The 13,805-nt window shown below is 24.5% G+C and overlaps 1 protein-coding gene across 1 annotated transcript in view; it reads right to left on the bottom strand.

The window, feature by feature from the left end:
- Nucleotides 1-13,805, bottom strand: part of LOC132921962 (alkaline phosphatase-like) — a 210,543-nt gene that overhangs the window by 47,228 nt on the left and 149,510 nt on the right. The window contains exons 6-8 of the mRNA XM_060985234.1: nt 9,399-9,606; nt 3,598-3,738; nt 853-1,047 (exon numbers count right to left, since the gene is read on the bottom strand). Of these exons, the coding sequence (XP_060841217.1) occupies nt 853-1,047; nt 3,598-3,738; nt 9,399-9,606 (544 nt within the window). The remainder of the gene's footprint in view (nt 1-852; nt 1,048-3,597; nt 3,739-9,398; nt 9,607-13,805) is intronic.

Raw genomic sequence — 13,805 nt, 5'->3', positions numbered from 1 at the left:
GGATCTAGTGATTTGACCAATATCTTATAAACTAAAGTAAAAATATGGGGAATTAATAATTGGGAATATAAATATTGACAAATTGTTCAAGAAAGCAATAATTTCATTTTGGTAATTTGTGTAATATACTAACTTTAAAAAAAAAGTCAGAATACGAGTTTACGACTTCAAAACAACAAAAGTCGTTAGAAAAGTGCTATGATTGTATCTAAATATTTATAAATAAATTTAGAAAGATATGTTTTTTTACTGTTCTTTCAAATTCAATTTAGTCGTGTAAAGTTTTTTTTTGAGTATTACAAATATATAATACTTTTTTTTTGATACAGTATAAACAATTTATTTGAACGTGGTATAATGTTGATTCGGTTTTAGTATCGTAGTAAAATGTTTTTAGTGAAAAGACATGAAACTACTTTGTACTTCTGCACGAACACGTAAATACTATTTATTGGTTAGAAAAAAAAATACTTTCATTTTTAGCTTGTAACTTTTCACTAACACTCTTATACCAATTTACACGTCCTAACAACACTTATTTAATCAGATTAAATCAGAATTTTGAGTAGAACTTTACAAATCTTCTTTAGAAAAGTTTAAATTGCATTTTTTATATTGTTTTATCATTAAAATTTTGAAATGTTTTATTTATTCAGTCAAAAAATATGTTACGATCAAATAGAAGTTATTTAGAAGTTGTAATTAGTTTCAAAAATAATTTTAGTTAAATAATATAACCAATCGAACTGATGTAAACCATTTAGCATACCGGTTGTGACTAGTGACTGAAAAAAAATGTTCTACTATTGCTTAGTGTAGCACAATATTGAGTAGGGACGAAAATGCACATACCTAATATGTCGTTACCGCGAGGGGTTGCCAATCCTCCCATTGTCATTACATGCGAATGATCTGCTGTAACAACGATAAGTGTCTCTGACAAGTCCACCTTAGACATAATGGCTTCCAGCGTGGACTCCAGGACAAGCGTTTCCTCTAACGCCCTGTAAGGATTGTTGTAATGATGTGCGTGGTCGATACGTCCACCTAAAATGTATGATAAAATATAAAATTAATGGTATATAAAAAAAAACTAAGTGGTTACAAAATAAATACATTATGGTTATGGTTTTAAAGTTGTTATAACTTTTATTGGTAAAAATGTATATTTATCATATAACTATCATTGATACAACTACGATTTTTAATTTAAATATTAGCTACCTATATCAATTCCTATAACGTACAGAGTTTTAAAATAATATCAGTATGAAGAATTATAGTTAGTTTTTAAGTTCTTAGTATGTTTGCCTAAAATTATAGCTACGCATAATTATTTAGCCATTAAGGTATATTCAAATAATAACATTAATAAACATGATATCTTTTTTTTCATTTAATTATGGGTTTAATAGTTAACAAATTAGTGTCATCATCTCTGACTGAAAATAAAAAAAAAATTTTTTTCTACTTAATTTCTAGTCGAAATACAACAATATTTTATTTAAAAATATGTATACATTTTAACATATTTTTTTTAAGTTTTACTTTTTTGAATGACATCATACATTCTTAATTTCATATTCAAAATCAGAATGGCTTTTTTCTGAACGAACCGTTCGGTTCTTTATGTTATTTATAGTTAGGTATGTATAACAATATAAAAAAAATATTTATTTTTTATCGTGGTTACGTGATGGGTGAATTTACAATAATTGAATTATTGAAGTATAATTTAGATAAATTATTGGTGTTATGCTAGCTGAATGTCAGGATATTAAGGTAGTAAGAATTTAGTAATTTGACAAAATAAATTATATTTTTTTTTTATATATTAGGCTGATTCTCACACAAGTAATAATATATGTATATTGTATATACAGATTACCTTTTTGTGCCATTATACGCACACTTCAGTGAAGTGAGAGCACTTATTTTGTTTTTATGTTTTAACAAAATTAGGTTATAATGTAATTTGGAGAAAGGGCAATTTATTTTCGTTTAGACATGGTGAAAACTGAATAATTAACATGTATAGACTTTAATTTTAAACGTATGGTGTTAGTTTTGTTAAAAAAGGAAAAAAGCTATATATTATTTTAATTAGCTTTATTAATGTTTTAAAAGAAAAATATGTTTAGTATGATAATTATGTGTTTAGTTAATTTAAATGTTCAATGTCATGTTTGTTGGTGTTTATCGAGCTCCATAATTATCAAACAGTATAAAATGATACAAATATATAAATATATATATATTTATAGAATTTAAAATTATAGATTATTTAATTAATATTGGAATTTTTATAACTCTTAGTATTGTACTTTTTTGGAATTTGGTGTGATTTAATTTAATAATATTAAAAACTCTCATATCAGAATTGATTGTTGTTAGAAATAATTGATATCAGTTTAGTAGAATACAAATATTAAAAACAATTGTAAATAATCTTTAAAAAAAAATATCAAATTTACTTATTGTTTTAATTTTATTACAGATTGTAAATATACTTATATTAAAAAAAAAAAAAAAAAAAAAAAAAAAAAATAATCTTTATGCTTATAAAAATTAATTAAATATATTGTTTTTTTAAATGATTACGTAAAAGGGAAAAGGCATCGAACACATTAGTATTAGTTTTATGAATATTATCTATACAAACATGCACAAAAATAACCACAAATTTACTAACTAACATTATATCAGTGAAATGAATGATTTAAATAAAAGAAAACTTTTTTTATATATACCATTTGGAGAAATTGTGTATTTAAATTTATTATAAAATCATATAAACTTGTAAATAATCATATTACTAAAGGTAATATAATATTATGTAGTAGATACAGTGGCGGGGTGAGGTAAAATTTATATGTGGGCGAAGTACACTTAAAGAGGACCTTTTTAAATTTTTTTAGTAAACAATTTTTTAAGTAACAACAGTTGTTTGATAAATATTAAGATTTATAATTTTTTAAAACAATACACTTTTGTATAGACACTTCTCCCATATTGCTCTATGGTTAATTATAAAGGCCTTTAGAACGCGAGGCCCTTTGAGGTGCGAGGCCGTGGGCAATGGCCCACACCACCCACGCCTAGCGCCGCCACTGAGTAGATAATATGTATATAATTATTATAAATAAATATTTAAGATTCATTTAAAAGTTCACATTACAGATTAAATAACGTTTTAGTAGTGTGTAACAAGTAGGCACCTACCTAAAATTAAGATAATCTAATATGATACTTTAAAGGGCAAAGGGTGATGTAATAGGTAGCCACAAAACACTTTCCCCGCATCCTGGTTTACGGCACTGATTTACACACTCACTCATACTAGGTACCTAAACTCTAGGAATCTGACTATATTAATGTTTTGGTAAGTAATTTGATGAATAATTTACATTCTAACAATAGTATATTTAATGAACTCATCGTAGTGCTTCTTAAGCATGTAGAATGTATTATATATATTAAAAATGATACATCTAAAACGTATTAATAATTTATTCAGCATATATACATAATTATTATGGCCGGTAAAAGTATACCTATGGTTATATTCAAACACGTGAATCTTCAAAACGTACTTACTTTCAACAAACAGAAAAAATCCCTTGTTGTTCTTCTGGAGTATAGATAATGCTTTGACGGCCATCTCATGTAGTGGTGGGTCACCATTTTGTCCTTTGTCCCGGTCCACCTCAAACTCCATGTGTGAATACGCAAACAAACCTAATACACATATAAACACGATTTCTTTTATTTGACTTTGCTCAGCGGTTTTGTATCAAAGACATTATGTATTTCAACAGCCGATATTTTGGGCTCACGGCCAATCGAGGATCGTCACGAGACACCGGTTTTGCCACAATTCCTGTTTGTTCTTGAATCGTTTCCAAAAGTTCCCTTCCAAAAGTACTAATGAAAAAACAACTACCCCATTAAGATTCTACCATAGTGTTAAATTTCACATGGTTCGTGGGAACAATACAATATGTATTTTTATCTAAATTATCAAAAAGTTTTCTATTTCAATATTATCTCCAATATTAAGATTTCATTAAATGTACAACATGATACATGATTTTACTATAAAATTTAATGAAAATCGAAAAAACACAAAATAAAAAAAACTTTGACTGATAAAATATTAACTATGATATAAATATCTGAAGGAAACTAATAATTGTATAAAATCTATAAAATAAATATAGAATTTATTTTTATTTTTACTATACTTGCCTTACAATTTGAATGTGATCTTACAATAATTTCAAATATTTCAATAGAAAATCATATTTTTTATGACTAATTCGATAAAAATTATGTTATTAAATATTAAACATTTAAATATTAGTTGTTTTATACATTTATTTACTATAAAATAAAATTATCAATTATTAAAACTTCTTAATTATCTAAGAACGTTTGAAATTTTATATAAACAAATTTCAAAGTCAATCGGTGCTATATAACTTGTACATGGACCCATTATCAATAAAAAATATATCAATTTTTTTACATATGTAATAAGGAACTGTATTATATATTCAAGAAATTATTGAAAGATATTTTTAACGATCTAAACTACCTATTTAATCTTGAAAGTTTTGTTAGAACTGTTGTATTTATATGAAAAGTAGGAGCAAAATTAAATAAATATATTCAAAATATAAAGAAAAAATGTTAGATTATAAATTGGCGCAGATAATATGACTAGAAACCACTCTGTGTGTTCGCGTAGTTAAATGCTTATTATTATTATTGTTACGTAGGTACATCAAACGTTTATACATGACCTTATGTATGTATTTGTATATATATAACGTTGAACACGCATATTAATACATGAAATACTAACCCACTTTAAACATAATTATACAGACCATCTAATAAAATGTATGTACTATTATCTTCCTTTATTGTCTGCACTAAAAACATAATTTTCTTGTAATAATCATAATAACAAGATTACAAAATGTATCACAGTTTCACTTGTTAAAGAAATTAATATATTTTTTTTTTAAGTTAAAAGTAACTTTATCATAAACAATAATTTATAATTTTCAGCAGAAATTACTAATGACTAATAAGTACTTTTAAAACAATTATTATAATTTATAAACTCAATTATGTAATATTAAAAAATGAAAACTTAAAAACATAATAAATATAAACTATAAGCAAGGCGGGATTATTGTGTTTTCAATCTATAATGGTATTAATCTCAAAAATAATTAATATTTTTTTTTCATTTTTAATTGTATCCTTAGCTTATTTATGATAGGTAAATAGGTGGAGAGTCGTAAACAGTTTAACGTATATATTGAATTTTAAAGATTATTTTTATTTTCATCTGTTTCAACATACATAATATTATTAATATTTTAATATTTTTAAATTACAATACATAATTTAGGGTACCTAATGATACATCAGTATAATGTATTGATGTAAGTGAAGCTAGACTACTTAGAACTTAATACTTTGTACAATCAAATGATTTTATTTATTTATTTCTAAAACTTATTATATGTCTGGGATTGAGAGTTTCCTTTACATTTAACTAAATTTTATAAGAGGAACCCGTTTGAAATTTCTGAGCTAATCGATAATGTGTTTGTTGTACAAAAATGTTTATTTTCATTTGTATGGTGTTAGTGCTCAAAAAGTTTCATGTTACGACATCCGGAAATCGAATCTTTTTCGGTTTTCTCAATAGTTTCTGTAATCATAAACAAAAACTTCCTACAACTGAAATACATAATGGAAAGTGTAGTTCAAAGTACTTTTAACCGATTCAAAATGGTTTTTAAATTAATGTAATATCGTTCACAAATTCAATATCAGAGTATAATAATAATAATAATAATAAACTAGTTGTTTGTCTTGCGCCGGTAAGGGAAAAAATGCAGATGGTCCAACATCGACGGTTTGTTTATGTTGTATTATTTTTTTTATCAATTTTATTATTATTTTTACACCCAGGAAAAAGTTAATAAGTACGAGTATATAAGTAAAAAAAATTACTGTAATTTTTTATTTTTTTATGAAAGTAGAATTAATGTTAATAATTAGTAAAGTTGTACTAGTAAAGGGTAAATTTGTTAATGGTATGACTCACTGAGTAAGGTACCAAATTGGATACTCCTCTTGGTTGTATCTAATTATCTAATTAACGGGATATATATATTTATTTATATTATAAATATTTTTAAACTTATTCTTGTAAATTTAGATTGAGATGGTTGAAATAATAAATAATTCCGAGTAATGATACTGTGATTCCTTGTTATGATTGTATAAGTATTATAATTTATAGGTATTTATTAATAGAAATAGAAGATGAATAAAAAACGGTATAAAATAAGAGGTTGTGCTATTATGTAGGTTTAAAGTGTACTTCATCATTGAGAAGAACTTTGCAAGAGATGTGTTAAATTCAAATAAAATGACATATCAACAGTGAAAAAAAAAGTTTGATTGAAATAAATGGGTCAATTAGTATTTATTTCTAAAAATAGTTTATGTTATATAACATTTATATCATAGTTAATATATTTTTTGATTTAGTTGATTGAATTTTATTTAGACGAAATATTATACGTGAACAAATAAATAATAAAAATAAAAATATTTATATACATTAAACATTTAAATAACATACAATTAGTCTGTTTATTTGAAAATATTCTACACAAAAACTTCTCAATACCATTCATGTTGATTGTATATATTCTATCATCATAATATTTTCTAATCAAACATAAAAAAAAAGGTAGAAAAGTGGGTACTGTTCTGCTGTACATTAGTTAGGTGACGAGTGGGTCGTTATAATGGATGTGTTAAATTCGAATTCAATGATATATCATTGTAACAAAAAACTACTCAGAGCGGAGATGGTCTGACAGCCTATATCACTATATCACAAACTATATTTCATATTTTTTTTTTAGATATACACAGCTATTAGTAATTTATTTTACTTTAAATATTACGGTAGATTGATATCATTTTTTCCCGAAAATATTGCATTTATTATTTTATTAATATTTAATTATTAAAATAATGTACCATATTATATCAACTTTCATAACTCAAAATATAATAACATATCTTTTGTAAATACCGTAAACAGTAAAAATAGATTATATTTAAAAATACATCAACATGTCATTAGGTATAGTGCAATTAATATTGATATAGTATACGTAAAATTTTTAAGTATTTTAAAGTTTTTAAGTTATTTTTAATTTTTTAATGTTTTTAAATTAAGTATAACAAAATAATTAACATCGTTATCTTATATAAATAAATCATTTTGTCCAAATTTATCTATAAAAAGTAATTATCTTTATAAATAATCTCGTTTTTCCGAAGGTTTTGTTATTATCGATTATAAAAAAAAAACACTGGGAATTTTCTATATTGACCTCTATAAAGTACAAAACACATTCAATTTTGACAACGTTACATGAACTTTAAATTTCTATAAGAAATTATGAGAAATTGTGTTCAAAAATACAGTTATAACAATACTTATTACAGTTCATTAAGCATTACATTTTACATTTTACAATGAATTAAAAATGTCATTGAAGATAAAAAAATAAAAAACTTATAATATTATAAAGTAGTAAATACCTATAAATAGTTTAAAAGAATTCAAAATAATTAATCGTCGAAACAGGTGTCATGTAAATTTTCCCGTTTTACCGCTGTTTTTATGTTAATTTACCCAATTATTAATAGAGTTTTACTATTTTTATATCCCTCAATAAATTAAGAAAATTAAATTTTTTACTGTTAACTACCATTAATAATGAAAAATCGGACTGACTTATACTCTATTAATAAATGATAGGTAAAGTATATTTTATTGTATTTATTTTAAAACACACATCATTCTTAAATCAATCTAATTCTACTCGAAATAAAAGAAACCGGAGAAGTTACTTTGCAGTATAACAGGTATCGAGGACTATCGAGTATATCTTAATATTAAGCAGTTCACAGTAATAAATGATTGAAATTTGAATTCATATTATAATAAATCATTGTATACGAAAAACGATTCTTTCCGAAGACTTTCTACTAACCTATATTTCCAAGGATATATTGATATTGCAGTTATTGTCAATCATATTTTTTCTGTTATAATGCGTTTGCTAAAATTAATTTTTACCAAAAAACTGTCGCTCATATCGTACAATTATTATTTTAATATTATTTTATATATTATTTGTAGCTGTTATTAATTTATAAGTAATTATCAAAGAGTTGTATAATGGTCTGAATGATATAAATAGCTTAAAATTTATCTAAACATTTTGAGTATTAGTGTGTAAAATAAAATTGTTTTTTATACTTTACATCTCGTTTTACCGTAGCTATCTCAATTATCGTTAGTCTACTATCTGCCGTTTAATGTAATGTTTTAAAATAGATAACACCGTCCAATAGTGTGAAATAAGTAATATTATGTAATTTAATAATAAAAGAATATTGTTAATAATATAATAATACAAATATATTAATAATTGGTACTTTTAAATAAATTAACCATTTAACCATAGAAAAAAAGTATATAAAGTTAATTTGTTTAAAGGAAAAAACAACATTTGATTTATTATATAAAATGGAACAAAATTTATAGTATTTCTGCTGCAGTTTTGTTTTATTACGTGTATATACAATATTACGAAAACATATGAAATAAATTAAATAATTCGCGAGATATGTATTTTCATAATAAATAGTTAGTTGATAGTTACGACACGAGGCTGACCCACTACCCTTATTACTTAAATTCTAACCACAATTAAAATTGGCTATATTTTTATTTATTTCACTTTTATATTTCTATTATTTAATTATTTACACAAAAGTATATTATTTACAATACGTATATTATTATATTGTGTACAATAAGTTAATTTAGTTGCTTAACTGAGATAACAACAGCATAAAATAATGTGTGGGGGACGCCCACCAGTGTGGAAACTTTCCAACTTGTGGGGACAGAAGTTTTGTTTAGATAATTAATACAGGTATTCAAGAAATCTTGACACTAGTGTTGTTTTAGTCGACTTGGGAGGGGGGTTATTTGAGATTGATTCCACTGGCTAAATTAATACTAGTGAATTTGTATGGTTGATTGATTTCGTATGGAATTTGTTTTAGTAGTCTTTAGCTATATATTAGAAAGTGTTTCGATTTTTAGGATTTTGTGTGATTAGAGGTATAAGACGCACCATAGCCCAAATATTATTTGGCAAAGAGAGATTGACTGGATGGTGCATGTACTTGGGAAAGCTAGGCTACTTCTATGTTACACAATTATTCATTTGATTGAATTGTTGTAATATTTCAATAATTTGGATTAGACTTACCTAAAAGATAATCAACATTTTTAGCATCGATTTTGTCCAGTTGACTATTGTTCCACACATATTCGGCTTTAATGTTTCGTTTCTTTTTATCTCTAATCCAGTCGTCTATCAAATTCCGACCGTCTAATCGTCTACCTTCGTCTGTCGGTTGTTCTGGATCTTGTGCTACTTTTGGTAACCAGTGTCTTCTGCCACCGCCTAGTAATACCTTAAAGTCAAATTGAATTAACAATATTAGTATTTTAAAGTCTAACAAGTCTATTATATTTTTAATACTATAATAAAACAAAAATAATGTTCATATATAAATAATATTTTTTTTCAAAGTATGTTTACTTATAAAAATTGTATAAGAAGAATAGCATACATATCACATGTACAATATGGTACAAAAATAAATACATAACTTTTATTTTTAATAAACAGGAAATATAAAATCTCGTATTGTTTATTTTTTTCATGCAATTTTAAAACCAAAAATAATGTGTTATAACCTACATTATAACACAATTGTTGAATCTTGATTTGTATTAAATTTATTCAAAAAAATTGATTTAATGATCTAATATATTATTCACAATTTTTTTTATTTATTCCAATATAATAGGGATTGAAAACGGATTTAAAATAATTTAATTTAAAATAAATAACCTAATTTTATAGTCATAAAAAATAGAATGATTGCATTCCAAATTTAAATAAAACTTTGAATACTCAGAGGAGGTTCGGGATACCAAAATGCCGGAATTTTCGCTTGTAGTATTGTAGAATAACAAAATAAAAAAAAAATGGGAAAAACAATAAAAGAAAATAGTGGGTAGATGAATTATATATTACACAGTTATTATTTTGATTTTCAAATGTAAAAATACTTTTTTGATTTATTGAATATGTGTTAAAATACAAATATGTATAAATAAATATATTGTAGAAATGTCAAACGTTGATTAAGATGAGAAGTCCAGAAAATTGGACTTGTATATTGTCCAACTTTTGATTTATTAAATTTACTGTGTGTAATATTCATATACTCTACCGCGGGTTATTCTGTAATAATACATATTATCAGTTTATAAAATATACATACATATTATTAAGTATAATAATTACACTATATTATTTGTATTATAGTAGAGATCGGAGATATGATTTGAAAAGAATGGTGCATTGGTTAAAAATAGCATAGACAAGATGAATTTGCATAAAAACATAGCTTTAGATATTTACAAATGTATTACACTATTATTTCCGTATAAACAATTTTAACTTTACTATTGTTTTAAATGTATAGACAATACAAACTTAGTAATTGAAATATTACGCAACACAATAGAGAGCATGGTAAAAAAATAAAATAATATACGTATACAATATATAATAATTTGTTTCAAGAGATTAGTAGATTAAATGCATTTTTCGAAATTACAAATACTTAATAAAATATTTATAATCCTTTGTTCTATTTGAGTAACAGAAGTAACTCATAATATTGCCATCATCATTAGCGTTTTTCATTATTTTGTTTGTTATTTTACTTACAACTTTGAGCTCGGTATAAATTTTCTATTTAATTAGTACAAACAAAAATAAATAAGAACTGTTTTAAAACAATTCTGATTACATAAAAAGAGAATGTCAATAATTGATTACGAAACTTATTACACTTAATTATTATCATATTGGTGTTATCTAATATTTAATGATTATAAGAATATTAATTAGGAATATTATTATAATTCGTTTTTAACGTGTTAATATCTTTATGTTAGTTTGTTGATTAGTTATTATTTTAGTTTTTAGAGTTTTAGATACTTAGATATACATTGAAAAAATTAGATTTGTTGAAACGTATGTGGGTGGTCATTCGAAATTATATAATACTTTATGAATTTAATACTGTAAAATTATTATTGTTAAAATTATTAGAGACAAGAAAACCGTGAAACAAAATTTTCTTCTACAAATATCACACTTTCCTTCCTGAGCGATCGATTTGACGACGGGATGGTACGGAGTATCACCGTTAACGTGTGTCAAAACAATTCTGGTATCAAAATAAATCAAAGTATCATTATTCATTATTTATATCGAGGGTGAGTAAAATATAATGGTGAAAATTGGTGATGATTCTCGTAATTTAGTTTTATTCTAATACTGAATAAAATATATTAGAAAGTGGCAAGTGTATATTATTTTGTCCGTTATGGTAAACGTATGCATTATTTCGTTTTTAATTATTGTGAGTAATATTGGTCAGATATATCTTGCGTTTTTTATAGTAACATTTTGTTCAAATATTAATATGGTTAATTTTAATATTTTATTAATACGAGAGAAATCGTCTTTGGAGGCATATAAACTTGTTTTACATATAATAAATACGATCATTGAATTAGGTATAAGGGTAAGTCGGAAAGAAGGTTTCCTTATTTTTTTCCAAATTTTTATCAGTTGTTAACTCAATTTTTTATTAGTATAATAACTATATGTTAATAATAGATAATATAATTATTTCCATGAAAAAATGTTATTCTAGATTACTAAAGTGAGCATAGAAAAATTTAACATACTCCATTCATTAACTAGCTGCAGTAATATAATAATAATAATATTATTAGGCATATAAATTACAAAAAAAAAAAACACAATTCGATTGCGCTCATATATTTTGGTTACCTGTTCTGTGACGTAAATCCCTAGTATTAGAACTCGTTTGCGCACACATTTTTCTTCTCACTTTAACAGACTTAAGACTGTCTTTTACTTTGAATTTGCATGAGTATATCAAGGACTTGATGTATGTGTGGATGTGTGGTGTATAAAATTGGCTATTATAATATTTATGGAAACTTTCTGCGCTATTTGTCGTCTTGGGACTACCATTTGGTTCACTAGCCCATAACATTAATGGAAAATTGCTGTTAAAGTCAATATAATTTTCTAAAATATAATCTAAGAATATTAAATTAACTGTATCAGGTGCTAAGACGGAAAATACAAAATTATATAATTTATACAATCAGTTATAAGCTTATATTACTATCAAATATTTTATAATTTGTATTGCAATCTGTGAAAATGTATACATGTGTGTGCATGTATCGTTGTCCACAAACAAAATAAATTATCCGTTTTCAGGTAAACGACTGATTTCGTTGTGCGCAAGCGAATCGTAGATTTTCAGGTAAAAAATTTTAAATGTGTGCAAACGAGTTGCAGCGATATTATTATTATAGGTAGTGGAAATGTATTATTATTTTTATTTTATTATATTTTAATATTATTAAATAAATACATTAGAATTCTTAAATAATAATATTACGAATTACGACGACGTTAATTGAAATAATATTGCGTATTATTGTAGATTTTTATTATTATTATTATTATTATTAACTCTATTATTACTATTATCTCAACTATTGGAGAAATACAAAATTCCACGAATTCGTACAAAACATGAACTAAATATATTATGCATTTTATAGAACAATAAATATGTGAGTACGGTTTAATATTAATGCGTATGATATTACATGGAATAGATGCACATGATTTGGATGCAAATCATAAAATAAGATCTATATTGTACAATCAACATAGTATTTCACTGTGCGTGCAGTTAATTAACTTTTGTTGTTTAACAGACAATTGTAAAAATAAAATTTGATATGCGTGTTTTTAACGCGAGTGCAAACTTTACAGTTAAATACAGTTCTCAGAATAAAAATGCATTCTACGAATTGCAATCATACTTCTAGCCTTTTGAAGACACATTCACGAGATTACGTATTATTGGAATTACCGTTATTATAAATTAAAACACGGCCTTTAATAATGAATGAAAATGCGTTCATTTGAAATATGAGTTAAAATATAAATTATTGTGTATTTTTTTTTTAACAAAATAACAACATATTTATTATAAAAATAATCAAACTTTAAAATAGTTCTTTTATAATTAACACGAATAACATGAAAAAAAATCATTATAATAACAGAACAGTACCTAATATTTTTTTTCAAGATTCCAAAGAGTTAGTGATAAAGATTAAAGGTATAGCTGTATTTAGTTTAAATACTATTATTTTTTTCAAATAATTTTAATTATGTATGAGAAGGGTAAAAAGTGGATTGATAAGGGAATTAAAGCAATTTAAAAATGGTGATAGCTGGATTAAAATAATTTTGGGATGGCATTGGTTGAATATTTTATCTTTGTTTGGAGTTAAATTTTTTATTTGAGTTATTTGTTAGTGCGAGAAATTTGTAGTAATTTTTAAGTATAGTCTGAGGTGAATATAGGATTTTAATTTGTTTCCAAGGGTGGATACAGTGGTCCTAAACGAGGAGGGGCAATTTGTTAGTTATCAACTAAAAAAAGGTGATCATCTATTAAAAAAAAAA

This window comes from Rhopalosiphum padi, chromosome 2 (genome assembly GCF_020882245.1).
Source record: "Rhopalosiphum padi isolate XX-2018 chromosome 2, ASM2088224v1, whole genome shotgun sequence".
NCBI lineage: Eukaryota > Metazoa > Arthropoda > Insecta > Hemiptera > Aphididae > Rhopalosiphum > Rhopalosiphum padi.
The sequence above is the reverse complement of the archived record's forward strand: the minus strand, read 5'-3'. Positions and strand labels throughout refer to the sequence as shown.